General features: G+C 44.9%; 1 protein-coding gene across 3 annotated transcripts in view; it reads right to left on the reverse strand.

Annotated features, from left to right (window-relative positions):
• ASAP1 (ArfGAP with SH3 domain, ankyrin repeat and PH domain 1) overlaps positions 1-19,189 on the reverse strand; it is a 141,681-nt gene that overhangs the window by 113,609 nt on the left and 8,883 nt on the right. For 2 of the 3 annotated variants that reach the window (XM_079984204.1, XM_079984200.1), the window contains exon 2: positions 2,461-2,547. In XM_079984204.1, the coding sequence (XP_079840330.1) occupies positions 2,461-2,519 (59 nt within the window). In that variant the 5' untranslated portion in view covers positions 2,520-2,547. Of the gene's footprint in view, positions 1-2,460; positions 2,548-2,652; positions 2,670-19,189 lie in introns of those variants that run through there. The other variant, XM_079984201.1, reaches the window with a different exon arrangement.

A 19,189-nucleotide genomic window follows, 5' to 3' on the forward strand; every position in this document is an offset into this window, starting at 1 on the left:
GCACAAGGAGAAGGGGACGACAGAGGATGAGATGGCTGGATAGTGTTTTTGAAGCTACCAGCATGAGTTTGACCAAACTGCAGGAGGCAGTGGAAGACAGGAGAGCCTGGCGTGCTGTGGTCCATGGGGTCACGAAGAGTCGGGCACAACTAAACGACTAAACAACAACAACAAAATTTTCATTGGAGAAATGTTGGAGGGTATGTACATCAACCTACATGACTCTCCCTAATCCTCCATCCTGACAAGCAAGGGGAATTTCCAGCCAGGCCAAAACACTCCAGGAGTGTGTAAAGCAGTACTAGCGAGGGGTGTGTCCTTAGGAGATCCCTGAAAATCTGACCCAGAGGCCTAGCGGAGGGCTGCATTCAACCCGAGGACGCTCAACCTTGGCTAGAGATACATTTTTCTCTGGCTGCCCAGCCCAGAGGAGAGCTAAACCCATACCTTCCCTGGATGAAAATTGGGACGCAAGAGTGCAGCACCGAAAAAGTGTGTCTTTTAGTGCCACGCTCTCACCCAAGTCTGCTGGCTCACATGAGAGTGCGACACCATTACAAGCTCCAGGGTCATCTACAAGTGCCGATTCATCCTGGAGCATTTGGGGATCAAATCAGAAACCAGGACAACAACAACAACTTATTATTTGTACCCTGCCCATCTGGCTGGGTTTCCCCAGCCACTCTGGGCAGCTCCCAACAGAATATTAGAAAGACGATAAAAGATCAAATATTAAAAACTTCCCTAAACAGGGCTGCCTTCAGATGTCTTCTAAAAGTCAGGTAGTTGTTTATTTCCTTGACATCTGATGGGAGGGAGTTCCACAGGACGAGCGCCACTACTGAGAAGGCCCTCTGCCTGGTTCCCTGTAACCTCAATTCTCGCAGGGAGGGAACTGCCAGAAGGCCCTCGGCACTGGACCTCAGTGTCCAGGCAGAATGATGGAGGTGGAGACGCTCCTTCAGGTATACTGGGCTGAGGCTGTTTAGGGCTTTAAAGGTCAGCACCAACACTTTGAATTGTGCTCGGAAACGTACTTGGATGGCTTCTGTAATTCCAGGAACCTCCCATCAAAACAGTGAGTTGGAGGGTATGCTAACTCTGTGGTAAGGTAAAGGGACCCCTGACCATTAGGTCCAGTCGTGGCCGACTCTGGGGTTGTGGCGCTCATCTCTCTTTATTGGCCGAGGGAGCTGGCGTACAGCTTCCGGGTCATGTGGCCAGCATGACTAAGCCGCTTCTGGCAAACCAGAGCAGTGCACAGAAATGCCGTTTACCTTCCCACCGGAGCGGTACCTATTTATCTACTTGCACTTGACGTGCTTTCGAACTGCTAGGTTGGCAGGAGCAGGGACTGAGCAATGGGAGCTCACCCCGTCGTGGGGCTTCAAACTGCCGAACTTCTGATCAACAAGTCCTAGACTCTGTGGTTTAACTCACAGCACCACCCGCATCCCTTTTAACTCTTTGGTACATTGTTTCATTTTACCATTCCATATGACAACAGGTTAAAGGTTTGTGGGTTTGATGCTAGGGGCAGAAGGTGCTGATTTTACATTTTGGCAGTGGTTTTGGCTTTTAAAGGTCCCCTAACCTCAAACATCCTAACTTCACACTTGAATCCAGAGGAAGTCCCATCGCAACCTTACAGTTCTTTTTTGTTTGTTTTTAGGGGGTGTCAGTTTGCGACGCCCACGTTAAGCGGGTTGTCGCTCAAGGGACTTTCACAAAGTGCACAACAGACTCTAAATTAGGACTCGGGGTGGGCACACGCCATTCAGAGAACGAACACAAAAGCTTATTAAGGCTATGGTGGGCCGTTCTGCATTCTCCAAGGTTGGAAGGGGAGGAGAGAACAGGCTTGACAAACCTCCGTCTTGTGACATTCTTAAGAATGTTTCACATTGACTGTGTTCTGATAAGGAATGTGTACAATTTGCAAAGATTTAATGAATGGGGCATTCTTACACCAGCGAATTAAACTCGTGCCCTCCAACATTTATCCGATGAAAATAGGGATGTCTTATTCAATTATGATGGTGATTATGATGATGGTAATGATTTGAATGTTTATACCTCACTCATCTGACTGTGTTCCCCCAGCCACTCTAGGTGGTTTCCAACATATATAAAAACACAATAAGACATTAAACATTAAAAAAACATACTCCCCTGTACAGGGCTGTTTTCAGATGTCTTCTAAAGGTTGTATAGTTATTTATCTCCTTGGCTCATTCATACTGGACTGCAAAACACATCATAGGGGGGTGGGGTTGTGATTGCAAGCCAGTCATTATGCCTCAGCTTGCTGTCTGTAAAATGGGCGCGGTAATTAACAAATTTGCAGGGATTTAGGGAGACTTGTTAGGACTGCAAAGCACTTTTGCAAGTCTATCGGGATATTAAAAAAAGGAAGAGAAAGGAATCAGCTTGGCTTTTCCTGTCCCCTTGTTTTCTTACCGGTTCCATAATGAATCCCTAGAGGAAAAGCTGGAAAGCCGGGAGGCTGAAGATCTCATGTCTCATCTGTCACCACAAGAACGTTACCTACACAAATAAGGGGGGGGGGGAATAAAATAAGAGGGGCAAAGTAATTAAAAGGAAACAGAGGATATAAAGAAGAACAAACAAACAAGCACACATACAACATACCCTTGTCAAATCTCCCCTTTTATAAATGAACAAGCAGGAACAGGACCGAAAGCGTCAGGAATGCAACTGCAACAGAAATCGCTGCCAAGCAGTTTGACATAAAAGTTACTCTGAAGCAAACAATTAGACTTGTTCTATTGTAGTTGACACAGCAATTTTCTTCTCAACATGGTAGCAATCGCTTAAATTATGACCGCTTCACACTTAAGAATGTATGAAGAGAAATGATGCCCAGATGCGAGCGGGTTGGGGAATTACTACAGACTGAAGCTGCGTACACACTCCCGTTTAGTCTGCATCCCGTGTGCTCCCATCACTGATTTGGTAAACAGGGTACCCAGGACATTGGCCACAATCCATATCTATCCTCTTTCTACCTTGGTGCTTATGATGAAATGCTGTGTTTCGATGCTTCCACTGTCAAAGCACCTTCGACCCCTGAGGGATAGCTTGGTTGATAGTGCGTGCGCCTTTCAATCTCAAAGTCATGGGTTCGAGCCCCACGTAATAATAATAATAATAATTTATTTTTTATACCCATCTGGCTGGGTTTCCACTCTGGGCGGCTTCCAACAAAGTATTAAAATACAGTAGTCTGTTAAACATTAAAAGCTTCCCTAAAGAGGGCTGCCTTCAGATGTCTTCTAAAAGTCTGGTAGTTGTTCTTCTCTTTGACATCTGGTGGGAGGGAGTTCCACAGTGCGGATGCCACTACCGAGAAGGCCCTCTGCCTGCTTCCCTGTAACTTGGCTTCTCGCAGTGAGGGAACCGCCAGAAGGCCCTCGGAACTCGACCTCAGCATCCAGGCAAAACAATGGGGGTGGAGACGCTCCTTCAGGTATACTGGACCGAGGCCGTTTAGGACTTTAAAGGTCAGCACCAACACTTTGAATTGTGCTCGGAAATGTTGGGCAAAAGATTCTTGCATTGCAGGGAGTTGGACCAGATGATCCTTGGGGTCTCTTCCAACTCTACGATTCTATGACTCTCACAGAGAGAAAGAACAACCTGGCTCAGTTTTATGCTGGTAAATGTGTACACTCAGCTTTTAGCTCCTAGAGACTGCCCAGTTGGACAATCATTCTGACTCCCTGGGAACTGTAATTCTGTAAAGGAAGCTCAGGATTTCTAAAAGAAGCCATGATGTTGCAGAGCAGCGGTGGGTAATCTTTGTGGGCTTCCAGATGTTTGTTGAACTACAACTCTCATCAGCCAAAGCTGACATGGCCAGTGTCAGGGATGATGGGAGTTGGAGTCCAACAAATATCTGGAGGGCCTCAGATTCTCCATTCTTGTTTTAAAGACTCAGCAGGACCACATGGAAGGTTTTCTTATTCCTCTTTCCCTCTGTCCCCTCTCAAGTGTGTCATTTCCCTTTTTCCCTTTGTTTTTTTCTAATCACATTTATGTACAGCAGGCATGGCCAAACTTGGCCCTCCAGCTGTTTTGGGACTACAATTCTCATCATCCCTGACCACAGGTCCTATTAGCTAGGGATGATGGGAGTTGTAGTCCCAAAACAGCTGCAGGGCCAAGTTTGCCATCCCTGATGTATAGTGTAATCCTTTGTGTGCCTTACTGAGTTCAATGAAGACTTAGTCCTAATGAGTCCAATGGTTCCTATTGAGTGACCTTACTGCCAGGTAAGCAGATATGATTGCAGCAGTATTTACTGCCTCTGTCTGACAAATTTATACTCCACCTTTCTTTAAAGTGCTTTAAAATGAAAAAACAAGTCAATGCAGAATACTAAAAATCAGAAACCCATAAAACCAATCACAAATCTAAAAGTGTCGCGTGTATGTTTACTCAAAAGTAAGTCCCATTGTGTTCAATGGAGATTAGCCCCAGGAAAAGGTGTGCAGGACTGGTGCCTTGGAAGCAATGAAAGTAGCCTTAAAAATGCAACAGTCTTTGCAGCCTGTCCAAAATGAGCAGTGAGCAGGAGGCTTCCTTTGGCAGACTATTACACAGCATGGGTGCCATGACAAAAAAGGCCCCGAGGACACACCATACATATTTCTGAAAGTTGAAGGGACCTGATGCAGGACCTCAAATGATAAACAAATCTGCCAGAGAAAGCTGCTTTGAAGGAAGACAATTCTTGAGATATTCTTGTTTATGGATTTAGAGGCTAAAACTAATACCTTGAACAAAGCCCAGAAACAATTTAGTGGTCGGCAAAGTGGAAACAAAATCACTGTAATGTTATCTGATCGTCTTGCTCCGGTCAAAAGTCTAGCAGCTGCATTGTGCCACCAATTAAAGCTTTCAGATGGTCTTCAAGATCAGTTGAGTACATTGCAGTAGTCTAACCTGAAAGTTACTGAAACATAGATGACTGAGGCCCAGCAAACCACAGTTTGCCAGTTTTGGCGTCAGTGTTTTGTTTCGTAATCCTGAAACTGGAATTATGGTTTGAAGTGGGTTTACAGATGATAGATTGGAAGCAGTGGTAGCCACAGAGTTGATAATGTGAGACCATCATTTGGCACAACGAGAACGAGCCCTGTTTTCATGTTATCCCTATGCTCAATAAGTTCTACTTTCTCCTGGCATGATTTGATGAATTCGCTACTTCTGGGTTTGATGGTACATCTGCACTGGAAACTATGGTTTGCTCTAGTCTTCCAAACTATATTTGTGGCTGGCTTTCAATCAAGCCCAGCAGTATTCTGGTTCAGTTGTAACGACAAACTTCTGGCTTGCAGCACACCAGGAACCAATGAATTAACTGGAGCATGTGAGAACACTGAGACCCTCAACCTCCCAATCTTTGCTTTGCAGGGTTGTTGTACTGATAAAAAGGGGTAAGTCAAGTTCTTCCATGCTGAGTTCTTGGCAGAAAGGTTACAGTGCTAATAGGATACTTGAACATATTTCTGCATCTTCGTTGATTATCATAATTGTATGTTTCAAGGGAAAGGGTGGAGACTTTCACTTTAATTCAGCACTAAAAGCATTAGTTGGTTAAATCTATTCATCATAGATTGTAAAATGTGGATTTTAAAACACAGTTTTAATGAAATCCCCGGGGAAAGGGTGTTCGGTGCTAAAGGAATTATTACTGTTATTAAAAGCAATCCACTGACATCTCTTTGTTCAGGCAATGGATCTCAGGTGTTCCTCCGAACAGATGCCTTCTCTGCATTCTGCCGATAAAGGAGAAAACCATTATCTTCATCCGCTAATCTCTAGACATCCTCTGCATCGATGCCGTTCTTATAATTATTTTAATTGGATGAGTAAGCAATTAATTGGCTGTCAGGCAAGGCGTTCCGTCAGTTCAGAAGCTTTTAATTGGCTTGCAGCTTTATTCTCAAAATATAGGGCGCATGATTTAAGTGCTCAGTTACGCAATCAAAACTCGGAGGCTGTTATCCTGGAGCTCTTCTAGATGAATCACCCATTTGTAGCAGGGCTGGGGAAATGTGAGGCCCTCCAGATGTTGTTGGACTACAGAACCCATCAGCCCCGGCTGCTGCTTATGCTGGCCAACAGATTGCTCTGATAGTATGATAGTAGAAGCAATATAGCAGCTATTGGTAGCCTTGCCCGTCATGTTCCAGTCTTGTCCTTGGATGTTCTATATATATCATTTTTATTAAATTTTCTGAAATATACTCGGAGTCAAGTGTGGCTTTCATGCTCTTTATTCAGCTCATAGTAGTGAGGAGGAATGGAAGTTCCCCCGAAATGTCTGCTTTATATACATTATTTACACAATGGGCCCCACGTGATTGGCTAATTCTGGGATTCTCCTGTAGGCCAATCAGGTTGCGGATTCACTTCCACCAGGAGCTGGATTGGGTGGCTCCTGTGGACCAATCAGACTGCTGCATTCTGGGTCCTATTGTTCTAGGACCAATCAGACTGCTGTGTTTTCCTCCAAACCAACCTCAATCTGAATTGAGGAGGGTGCAAACAATCTAGCTGCCTTTCGAACCATTATAAACAGCCCCACTCCTCGTTCAGCTGTTGTTGGGGGTCTTCTGCTCTCAGTTTTTCCTTCCTTCAGAAAGGGAAATCCTCACCGGAAGGAATCTGTGTGATGCCGAAGGGATTTTTTGTGAAGATTTCTGCACACCATCCCTCAAACCTCAGACAGGCAAATTCTTTCTTCCCCTTACAGTAGGACTGTCAAGTTGCCGACTCTTTTTTTGATTACCTTGTCCTCTGATTCACCCCTGGAGCATGTGAGCAAACCAGAGGTTACCATGAGTTCAGAGACTGCTATCTTAGTAGAACTGGTTGCATCAATCGCCTATTCTTTGACATCTTCATAATCTGTAACTGCCTAGACATCTGGTCCAAGGCCTTATTCGAGTGTTTTATTCCTCTTCATTTAGCTGCAATGACCAAACGTCTGTGTCTAATATTCAGGGACCCCTTTGTCGTGCAACGTGTTGTATTAGTGTGTTTGGTAGATTTATACTGGATTGTCCAAACATCATTCTGCCTTATTAGTTCTTCTGCGATGCTTTTCTGGTGCTGCTGCATTAGGGAGCCAGTGTGGTGTAGTGGTTAAGAGCGGTGGACTCGTAATCTGGTGAACCGGGTTCGTGTCTCCGCTCCTCCACATGCAGCTGCTGGGTGACCTTGGGCTAGTCACACTTCTTTGAAGTCTCTCAGCCTCACTCACCTCACAGAGTGTTTGTTGTGGGCGTGGAAGGGAAAGGAGATTTTGGGCCGCTTTGAGACTCCTTAAGGAGAGTGAAAGTCGGGATATCAAGTCCAAACTCTTCTTCTTCTTCAGGGATCAGCAATCTCTTGCCTTCCAGGTGTTATTGGAGAAGAAACTTAGTAACCTTGGGGCATCCTTGCACTGTAGCATGGGAGCAAGATACACGCATACACACTAGAACATCTGAACAACTTGCAACCTTGGCATTATCAGCACCATGCTCTAACCAACTGAGGTAACTTGTGAGTAGTAGTAGTAGTAGTAGTAGTAATAATAATAATAATAATTTTATTATTTGTACCCCACACATCTGGCTGGGTTTCAGCACCCATATGCCTTACAGCACTTATAAAAGCAGAGTAAAACGTCAAACATTTCAAATCACGAATAAACAATAAAAAGGGTGTCTAGAGGGGGCCAGGTGTGTTATTAACTGTTGGGTTCATTTGCAGAGATTGTATGAACTTTCTCAGATGCAGTGGTACCTCGGGTTAAGAACTTAATTCGTTATGGAGGTCCGTTCTTAACCTGAAGCTGTTCTTAACCTGAAACACCACTTTAGCTAATGGGGCCTCCCGCTGCCGCCGCCACGTGATTTCTGTTCTCATCCTGAAGCAAAGTTCTCAACCCGAGGTACTATTTCTGGGTTAGCGGAGTCTGTAACCTGAAGCGTCTGTTACCTGAAGTGTCTGTAACCTGAGGTACCACAGTATGGGGTAAGGAGTCTATGCCCAATCCTGATGTTGTTAAGACTCCAAATCCCATCAGCCCCAGCCATCATGGCCAAATGCTGAAAATGATGGGAATTGTAGTCTATCAGCATTTGGAGGGCCACAAATTGCCAGTCCCTGTTTAGATGTTGCTCATTACTGTTTCATTGAATCTGTGCTTTACCGTTTTTTCTTTTTAAAATTCCAGCCCCTTTGAAAGGAAAGGTGGCCTGTATTCATCCTATTGTTCCTTATGAAATCTTGTCTTTGGATGCGTTTTCCTCCAAACCAACCTCAGTCTGAACTGAGGAGGGTACAAACAATCTAGCTGCCTTTCAAACCATTATAAACAGCCTCACTCCTCATTCAGCTGTTGTTTGGGGTCCTCTGCTCTCAGTTTCCCCTTCCTTTAAAACAGTTGTACTTCTGCAAATCCCAGGGTCCCCCCAAACTTGCTCTTGTGTGCAGAAAGTGGGCTTTTGGCCGCGTAAGCATCGGCCCTCGGAGCCTGAGCATCAGTGATAGAGGAAATGCTTTCGTTACTATCCTCTCTAATACTGAGCAGCCTGCTTTCTTGGCAACACTGAACTGGAGTTAGCCAAGACAGAAAAAACGGTATCGGGTCCATGTTAACTTGGTTGCTACAGTACTGTCTGCCGCTGTGCCAGAAAAACAACTCCCTTTTGTCCCTAAACAATGGCTTGAATCACAGAGTTTTGACCTTGATATATAATGCAAGCCCCGAGTAATTACAGTACTGCTTTCTATGTAAGCAAACAATTCCGTCTGTAGAGGTTGGAGTGTGGCTGGTTTGCACACTGCCGTTTTCAACAAATGTCGGGAGTGTGTGTGTGTGTGTGGAAACATCATTTTATACTCTGAAGATGTTGGAGCATAGGAGTGGGGAATTTTCAGAGATGAAAAGAAAATATCAATTATGGAGATGCAATTTGCGGCTAGCATCTGGTGCTCTGAGTGGTGGGGCAAGTGGTAAAAAAATGTAAGATGGTCCCCAGGGATGAGAGGGGGAAGGGGAGGTGCGACTTAGAGGAAGAGCACATGGTTTGCAAACAGAATGTGTAGTGTTAGGAATGGGAGAACTTCTCCCATTTTTCCATCCTTAAATTTAAAGCCCTAAACGGCCTCGGTCCTGTACACCCAAAGAAGCGTCTCCACCCCCATCATCCAGCCCAGACACTGAGGTCCAGCGCCGAGGGCCTTCTGGCGGTTCCTTCCCTGCGAGAAGTGAGGTTATAGGGAACCAGGCAGAGGGCCTTCTCGGTGGTGGCGCCTGCCGTGTGGAACGCCCCCCCACCAGATGTCAAGGCAATAAACAACTATTTGACTTTTAAAAGACATCTGAAAGCAGCCCTGTTTAGGGAAGTTTTTAATGTTTGATCTTTTATCGTCTTTCTAATATTCTGTTGGGAGCCGCCCAGAGTGGCTGGGGAAACCCAGCCAGATGGGTGGGGTATAAATACACCATCATCATCATCATCATCATCATCATCATTAATTCAGTTTCCCACGTTTCCAAATCAGTTTAGGACTTTGTTTGTGTCAAGTTTATCCTCAGGCTTGTGTGCATTTTGTCAGATATACACATTTTTTTGCAAAGCGATTTTCACTTGCGCATGCATTTTAATGCACAAATCTATGCGTCTTCGTACACGTTACGGAGAACCACATTGCAAAATTGGGGGAAATGCAGACTTTGAAGGATGTGGTGGAGTTTCAATTCTCATATTGTTCTGGAAAGGGTGAATTTGGTAAATCTGCGCTTAAATGTGAACGGAATCAAATTTCTTCCCTATCCCTGCCTCCACCTATAATGGTCAAATAACAGGAAATGGGTCAAACCTCTCCTTGAGACCTTGGAGAGCACTACCAGTCAAAATAGGCAATATAGGCTATGGGCCCCTTCAGGTTAGTTCCCACCCCTCCAGGTATATTTTGTGACATGTGATTGGCACAATAATAGTGACATTCAGTGGCGGGTTTTTCCTTGAGAGTCCACATATAATCCCAATTCATTAATTTATGTATTGTGGCACAATAGGTCAGTGTGTCTGGAACACATACCAGCTGGAAATGGACCAACATGTCTACCCTGAAACTTTTACAGCTGCAAACAGTACGGATTGTGTATGCACAAGGAAAAGTACCGTATTTACTCGAATATAACACTCACCCTTTTTCGCCAAATTACATAGTGGAAATTAAGGCGCGCATTAGGTTCGATAGCACATTTACATTAGCCAGCAAATGCTTTTATTCTTATCATTTCAAGGTTCTGAAAATTGAGGTGCTCATTAGATTCGATGGCACGTTAGACTCGAGTAAATACAGCACATCTGGAAGGGGGGTAAATCGCAGGAAGGAATATTCCTGCAGCCCCAAGAGCCTGCCAATTCCTTCAGCGCAGTCTTCCAAGTCTTGAGACAGAGAGAGCATGAATGGAAGGGAATGAATTCATTTCATAATCTTCTGTACCCTTGCTCTATAAGTTGTGCTCCTCCTCTAGTACCCAAATTAAACAATTTGGATGATGCCAGTGTCGTTCAGCCCAGACACTGAGGTCCAGCACCGAGGGCCTTCTGGCGATTCCCTCCTTGCGAGGAGTGAGGTTGCAGGGAACCAGGCAGAGGGCCTTCTCAGTGGTGGCGCCTGCCGTGTGGAACACACCCCCCCCATCAAATGTCAAGGAAATAAACAACTATCTGACTTTTAGAAGACATCTGAAGGCAGCCCTGTTTAGGGAAGTTTTTAATGCTTGATGTTTTATTGTGTTTTTAATATTCTGTTGGGAGCTGCCCAGAGTGGCTGGGGTATAAATAATAAAATTATATCATCATCATCATCATCATTGACTTTCTGATGTGCGCTACTGAGACAGGGATGATCAGGCTGTACAAATCCCCAGGAAATGACACTAATGGGCACTGCCTTGGAGTATGTACAACAGTTTTGGACCCCGCAATGCAGATTAAAATGATGATCACATTTCCTGAGTCAAAGCAGTATATGAAGTTCTCCGGCGTCACATCTATTCCCCCCTCATTATGTTATCTCCTCTTTTGGCAATAATTACTTGACACTTCTGCTTCTGCTTCTGCTTCTGCTTCATTGACTATGCAAAAGCCTTTGACTGTGTCGACCATGGCAAACTATGGCAAGTTCTTAAAGAAATGGGAGTGCCTGATCACCTCATCTGTCTCCTGAGAAATCTCTATGTGGGACAAGAAGCTACAGTTAGAACTGGATATGGAACAACTGACTGGTTCAAAATTGGGAAAGGAGTACGACAAGGCTGCATTTTGTCTCCCTGCTTATTTAACTTATATGCAGAATTCATCATGCGAAAGGCTGGGCTGGATGAATCCCTAGCCGGAATTAAGATTGCCGGAAGAAATATCAACAACCTCAGATATGCAGATGACACAACCTTGATGGCAGAAAGTGAGGAGGAATTAAAGAACCTTTTATTGAGGGTGAAAGAGGAGAGTGCAAAATATGGTCTGAAGCTCAACATCAAAAAAACGAAGATCATGGCTACTGGTCCCATCACCTCCTGGCAAATAGAAGGGGAAGAAATGGAGGCAGTGAGAGATTTTACTTTCTTGGGCTCCATGATCACTGCAGATGGTGACAGCAGCCACGAAATTAAAAGACGCCTGCTTCTTGGGAGAAGGGCAATGACAGGCCTAGACAGCATCTTGAGAAGTAGAGACATCACCTTGCCAACAAAGGTCCGTATAGTTAAAGCTATGGTTTTCCCAGTAGTGATGTATGGAAGTGAGAGCTGGACCATAAAGAAGGCTGATCGCCGAAGAATTGATGCTTTTGAATTATGGTGCTGGAGGAGACTCTTGAGAGTCCCATGGACTGCAAGAAGATCAAACCTCTCCATTCTGAAGGAAATCAGCCCTGAGTGCTCACTGGAAGGACAGATTGTGAAGCTGAGGCTCCAGTACTTTGGCCACCTCATGAGAAGAGAAGACTCCCTGGAAAAGACCCTGATGTTGGGAAAGATGGAGGGCACAAGGAGAAGGGGGCGACAGAGGACGAGATGGTTGGATAGTGTTTTCGAGGTTACCAGCATGAGTCTGACCAAGCTGCGGGGGGCAGTGGAGGACAGGAGTGCCTGGCGTTCTCTGGTCCATGGGGTCACGAAGAGTCGGACACGACTAAACGACTAAACAACAACAACAACAACTTGACACAAGCATAACAGAGAGAAAGAGGACATGTGTCTCATGCAATTTGGGAAAGGAACTTTGACCCCCTTGCTGTTCGCTCATCTTGACAGGTCCTCCTGGATGCAAAGAAAGAAACATACAATCATCCCTGGCTGTAAGTCCCAAATTTGCTATATTTTAGGGTCATGCCTTGCAGAGAAATTGAATCAGAAATTTTATGTCTGGGCAATATAAAAATATTTACAATCCCATAATTATTGGCCACGGTTCACATCCATCCTAGATTACTGCAATTTGCATTGCCTGTGGGTTCACCACTGGAAAACTGTCAGAAGTGTTAGCTGCTGCAGAATATGGCAGCCAGTTTGTTAACTGGCTATCTTTACTGAGAACATTTCGGTTGGCTAAACAAGCAGAGACATCACCTTGCCAACAAAGGTCCATATAGTTAAAGCTATGGTTTTCCCAGTTGTGATGTATGGAAGTGAGAGCTGGACCATCAAGAAGGCTGATCACCAAAGAATTGATGCTTTTGAATTATGGTACTGGAGGAGACTCTTGAGAGTCCCATGGACTGCAAGAAGATCAAACCTCTCCATTCTGAAGGAAATCAGCCCTGAGTGCTCACTGGAAGGACAGATCGTGAAGCTGAGGCTCCAATACTTTGGCCACCTCATGAGAAGACAAGACTCCCTGGAAAAGACCCTGATGTTGGGAAGGATGGAGGGCACAAGGAGAAGGGGACGACAGAGGACGAGATGGTGGGACAGTGTTCTTGAAGCTAATAAAATGAGTTTGACCAAACTGCGGGAGGCAGTGGAAGACAGGAGTGCCTGGCGTGCTCTGGTCCATGGGGTCACAGTTATGTACTGAAGTTCTCTCCCTGGGCCAGCAGGGGGATACTGTAGATAGTTATGCAAATGAAGGATTGAAAGTGACGTTCAGTGATTGGATAGTTAGTATGCAAATGAAGGATCGAAAGTGACGTTCAGTGATTAGATATTTTTAGAAATTTGTTACAGTAACAAGGTACTGGAGCTCTATATAAGCAGGCTGACTGAGGCCTTCAGTTCAGTTCTGTTCCAGCTTACAAATAAAGAGCTGCTTTGGAGAAATCGCTGTGTCGTCTGATATGTTCACCCACAACTTAACAGTTACGAAGAGTCGGACACGACTAAACAACTAAACAACAACAACAACCATTTTATTAGGGCAGAAAAGCAGAACATTGCCTCCCCTAATGTCATTGGACACTAGCTTCCATTACATGGAAACCTGGGAAGCTGCCTTAGAATCATAGAATTGTAGAGTTAGAAGGTGCGCTGAGGGTCATCTAGTCCAACCCCCTTCAATGCAGGAATCTCAGCTAAAGCACCCATGGCAGATTCAACCTCTGCTTAAAAACCTCCAGGGAAGGAGAGTCCACAACCTCCCGAGAGAGTCCGTTCCACTGTTGAACAACTCTTACTGTCAGAAAGTTCTTCCTGATGTTTAGTCAAAATCTCCTTTCTTGCAACTTGAAGTCATGGGTTCGAGTCCTACCCTCCAGAGCAGGAGAAAACAAGCTTGCTTCATCTTCCATGCAACAGCCCTTGAGATATTTGAAGATGGCTATCATATCTCCTCTCAGTCTTCTCTTTTCCAGGCCAAACATACCCAGCTCCTTCAACCATTCCTCATCAGGTTTGGCTTCCCGACCCTTGATCATCATGGTTGCCCTCCTCTGCACATGTTCCAGCTTGTCAAAATAAATTGTGGCAAAATAATAAATATAGAAATAATAATAATAATAATAATATTCTGTTGCATTTGGAATTGTGACTGTCTATTTTCAATTAGGGGCTGGAAACATTTCAACTGGCCTCTGTAGCTGCACACCATGGCTTGATCTGCAACAGTTATTAGCAGGAAACGATAGTCCCACATGCTCATTCCTGCATCTCAAATGCACGGCTAAAGAGGCTGATGGAAAAGTTGGCAACCCTGTTCTCAGCTGATCTACATTAACTGCCATATTAATATATGATGTGTTTATATTAACTTGTCAAGGTATCCGATACTTGTAATAAAATACGTTTTATTATATACAACATGCATTATATATAATGCATTCTCTCATGCTTCCCAGTTTCTCTGAGCAGTAGGAAGTTCCAAGGGCTGCTGGTTTGGGCTGTGTTTCTTTGTCAGGTGAAGGTGGTGGAGACTTGCAGGAGTTTTTGTAATATGGCACTGTGGGTTAAACCACAGAACCTAGGGCTTGCAGATCAGAAGGTCGGCGGTTCGAATCCCTGTGACGGGGTGAGCTCCCATTGCTCAGTCCCTGCTCCTGCCAGCCTAGCAGTTAGAAAGCATGAAGTGCAAGTAGATAAATAGGTACCACTCCGGCGGGAAGGTAAACCGCGTTTCCGTGCACTGCTCTGATTCGCCAGAAGCAACTTAGTCATGCTAGCCACATGACCCAGAAGCTGTACGTCGGCTCCCTTGGCCAATAAAGCGAGATGAGCGCCGCAAGCCCAGAGTCGGCCACGACTGAACCTAATGGTCAGGGGTCCCTTTGCCTTTATAGTACCTCGGGTTAAGAACTTAATTCGTTCTGGAGGTCCATTCTTAACCTGAAACTGTTCTTAACCCGAGGTATCACTTTAGCTAATGGGGCCTCCTGCTGCCGCTGCGCCGCTGCTGCACGATTTCTGTTCTCATCCTGAAGCAAAATTCTTAACCCGAGGTACTATTTCTGGGTTAGCGGAGTCTGTAATCTGAAGCGTATGTAACCCGAGGTACCACTGTATCTGCTTAATATATTGTTATAAGTTTGTGGGTGCCAGACCTTTTAACACAGCTAGTGTTAAAAAAAAAGCCGTGTTAAAATATAAGCCAGGCAAGTTTCCATATAGTGTCTGTGTGTGTGTGTGTAATTTTTCATTTTCCCAGTTTACAAATATTTTTAGAAAGAAAAGGTTTGCACAGTCAATATAAAGTGCCCAGTCTTCAAGTTGGCCCCCTCTCCCCTTTCTGCGGTTACTTATCTTTTACCACTGCATTTCCCCTGTTTACTAAATTCCCTTTTGTATTCCCTTAATTTATTCTTACTACACGTTTTCATGTCAATCCTGCTAATGATTTAAGTCATTCACAATAATTCTTCCAAGTAGTCCACAAATTCTTCAAGTGGTCCACAAATTCTCCCCATTCTGTATTTAAAAAGTCTCTCTTCTTGGTTTCTTATTTGCCATTTCTGCGTACTCCATCAATTTTAGTTGCCAGTTCCTCCTTGGTTGGAGCTGCAGGGAAGTTTCTTGAGAAGTATTGGCCTGGTGTCATGAGCCATTAAGAAAAAAAAGGAGAGGTGGCTCTGTGCCAGATGGCAAAGTGGTGAGGGTGCTGTGTGTCATTTCCATAAGGAAACACGAATCCCAGGTGAGCCCCTGGAATCTTGCACCGCTCAGTATTGTATTTTTTGTTGTTGTTGCTTGGATTTATTTATATTGCAACCCGATATGTGAGCGTAACCCTGAAAACTTCTGCTATAGGTCAGGATATAAATACAGTGGTACCTCGGGTTACATACGCTTCAGGTTACAGACTCCGCTAACCCAGAAATAGTACCTCGGGTTAAGAACTTTGCTTTAGGATGAGAACAGAAATCGCATGGCAGCGGCACATCAGCAGTGGGAGGCCCCATTAGCTAAAGTGGTACCTCAGCTTAAGAACAGTTTCAGGTTAAGAACAGACCTCCAGAACGAATTAAGTACTTAACTCGAGGTACCACTGTAATGTAAATATAGAAATAGACCACATTTATATATGCTTGTAAATGTAGTGTGCATATGTATACATGTGTGTGTGTGTTTATGTGTGTACACAAACACACATACAGACCTATAATGACTGAGTAAACACTATATATTTAAAGCACATCTCTCCAAAGAAGTCTGGTAACTGTAATTGGTTTGGGTTGCTGGGAATCATAGCTTTGTGAAGGGAAAACTACAGTTTCCAGGTTTCTTTTGGCTGGGAGTGATGTGCTTTAAATATATGCCATGTACGCAGCACTATCCTTGCACAGGACACTTTAAAATGTTCAGCGCACTACATTCACATTCACTGTCTTCATGTTATCCCTATGACAACACAATTTAATTATCCCCATACTACAGATGGGGAAACGGAGGCTGTGAGAGAACCTCTTGCTGAGTAAGCTCATGGTGGAGGCAAAGATTATGGCTGAAGCCCTCCTGATTCATAGCTATATTGCTCAGCCACCGTGCCGGATGTTTAGCTCTTTTGATTACTCTGCCGTTAAGTGCAGGTATTCAAATAAATAACTTCCAGATAACTTGGCCTGGGGCAGGATTAATCATCACCTCCGTATGTCATGATAAATCACTTGGTTGGCTGATGGTTGTAGATCCCTTTGCTATTCGTCGCCACTGCCCTGTCCGAGTTATGTGTTTACTATGCTCCGCTGCAGATTGGGTTACCGTCTTTTGGCAGAGATAAGCAGAGCACCTGCTGACCCATTCAATTATTGAGAGGAAACGTAACAGAGATATGCATCTCATAAACTGTGCAGCCAGGCATGCTTCCCTGGAGTTCCTCAGATGGCAATTCCCTCTCTCATTTGGGCTGGTGTTGTTATGTAAGCAGGAAAGTTGTGTAGTGAATAATCAGGCTGGACTAAAATATTTGGGGTGGTGTTTTTTTTTTGCTGAGGCACTGGTTTTCTACATGCAAGGAGTTCAAAAACCAAATCAAAATGTGGCTGTGATACCTCTGCCTAGGTCCCCTGAACAGTCTGCCTGTGTTTTGACTGCCTGAACCTCCTATGTACAGTGGTAACTCGGAAGTCAAAGGGAATCTGTTCTGGAAGGCAGTTCGACTTCCAAAACGTTCGAAAACCAAGGTGCAGCTTCTGATTGGCTGAGTTGAATAGGATCCAAAATGCAGCAGTCTGATTGGTCCTAGAACAATAGGTTTCAGAATGCAGCAGCCTGATTGGTCCTAGAACAATAGGATTCAGAATGCAGCAGTCTGATTGGTCCACAGGAACCACCCAATCCAGCTCCAGGTAGAAGTGAATCCGCAACCTGATTGGCCTACAGGAGAATCCCGGAATTAGCCAATCACGTGGTGCCCATTGTATAAATAATGTATATAAAGCAGACATTCTGGGGGAACTTTCATTCCTCCTCACCACTATGAACTGAATAAAGAGCATGAAATCCACTCTCGACTCTGAGTATATTTCAGGTTCCAAAGAATGTTTGCAAACTGGAACACTCACTTCCGGGTTTGCGGCATTCGGGAGCCAAAACGTTCGACTCACAAGGCCTTTGGGACCCAAGGTGCAACTGTACTTAAAACGGAAGGATGTCTACGGTGTCATTCATTCATTTATTTTTCAGGCTCATTTTGTCGATCTCAAACGTTTTCGTAGGGACCGCTCTGAAGTGCCTTTCCAAATGTTATATCTTAACAAATTGTAAAGAAGTCAAGAAACAGGAGAACGGAGAATTTTCTTCACGGGGCGGATGCGTGTTGCTGGATTGGCAGAAGGGCTGGAATGCTATGACATCTGCCCCAAGGGAGTTTCTGCATCAAATAAGTTAGTCCAGAGTAACTGAGGGAGAAAACAAAAGCTAGCCACATCCATACAGGCAATGCATACACACAAAAATGTGACCGTGTTTAAATAACAGATCTCGGAGGCCTCCGTTCAGAAGTTCAATCCCTGGCATCTCCAGTTAGAAGTACTAGGGTGGGATGGAGTGTAAGGATGCCTCACTCTCTCAGTCTCTGTTTCTGCCTGAGACCATGGAGAGCAGCTGCTGGTCAGAGGAGACAATGTTGGCCTAGATGGACACAGAGCCTGTTGTGATATAAGGAGCTTCCTATGTTTATCAGCTCCACCTGGTACGCAGGCTGAGACCCTACCTGCCCGCAGACTGTCTTGCCAGAGTGGTGCATGCTCTAGTTATCTCCCGCTTGGACTACTGCAATGCGCTCTACGTGGGACTACCTTTGAAGGTGACCCAGAAACTACAACTAATTCAGAATGTGGCAGCTAGACTGGTGACTGGGAGTGGCCACCGAGACCACATAACACCGGTCTTGAAAGACCTACACTGGCTCCCAGTATGTTTCTGAGCACAATTCAAAGTGTTGGTGCTGACCTTTAATGCCCTAAACGGCCTCGGTCCAATATAACTGAAGGAGCGTCTCCACCCCCATCGTTCTACCCGGACACAGGTCCAGCGCCGAGGGCCTTCTGGCAGTTCCCTCATTGTGAGAAGCCAAGTTACAGGGAACCAGGCAGAGGGCCTTCTCGGTAGTGGCACCTGCCCTGTGGAACGCCCTCCCACCAGATGTCAAAGAGAAAAACAACTACCAGACTTTTAGAAGGCATCTGAAGGCAGCACTGTTTAGGGAAGCTTTTAATGTTTAATAGGTTATTGTATTTTGATATTCTGTTGGAAGCCACCCAGAGTGGCTGGGGAAACCCAGCCGGATGGGCGGGGTATAAATAACAAATTATTATTATTATTATTATTATTATTATTATTATTATTATTAGTATTATGTTCGTAACTCCAGGGAACTTTTCTTGCATGTGAAGACAGGCTCTGGTAGATTGAACAGACAAGACCAACAGTGTTTCCAATGGTCAAGAGGCAGTTTCTCTACGTACCGTGAGGGGCAGATGTGGCTTGTCAACCAGGGAAGGGAGTCCATTCTAGGAGAAGGAAAACTCTGACCCTAAACCTCCACTGCCTTGTGGGATATCACTGGGAGAAGAAAAGGCTAAGGAGGAAACGCTTCACAAATCCAAAGCGAAGTCCCTCAGACAGTTGGACAGTGCCTTGTGTGCCCCCTTCTGGCAACTCCTGCTGCCAAGCTGGTGCCAAACATTTTGCTCTGCTTTCCTTTGGACCACACCATTAAGG

This window comes from Podarcis cretensis (genome assembly GCF_951804945.1).
Source record: "Podarcis cretensis genome assembly, chromosome: 7".
NCBI classification, from domain to species: domain Eukaryota; kingdom Metazoa; phylum Chordata; class Lepidosauria; order Squamata; family Lacertidae; genus Podarcis; species Podarcis cretensis.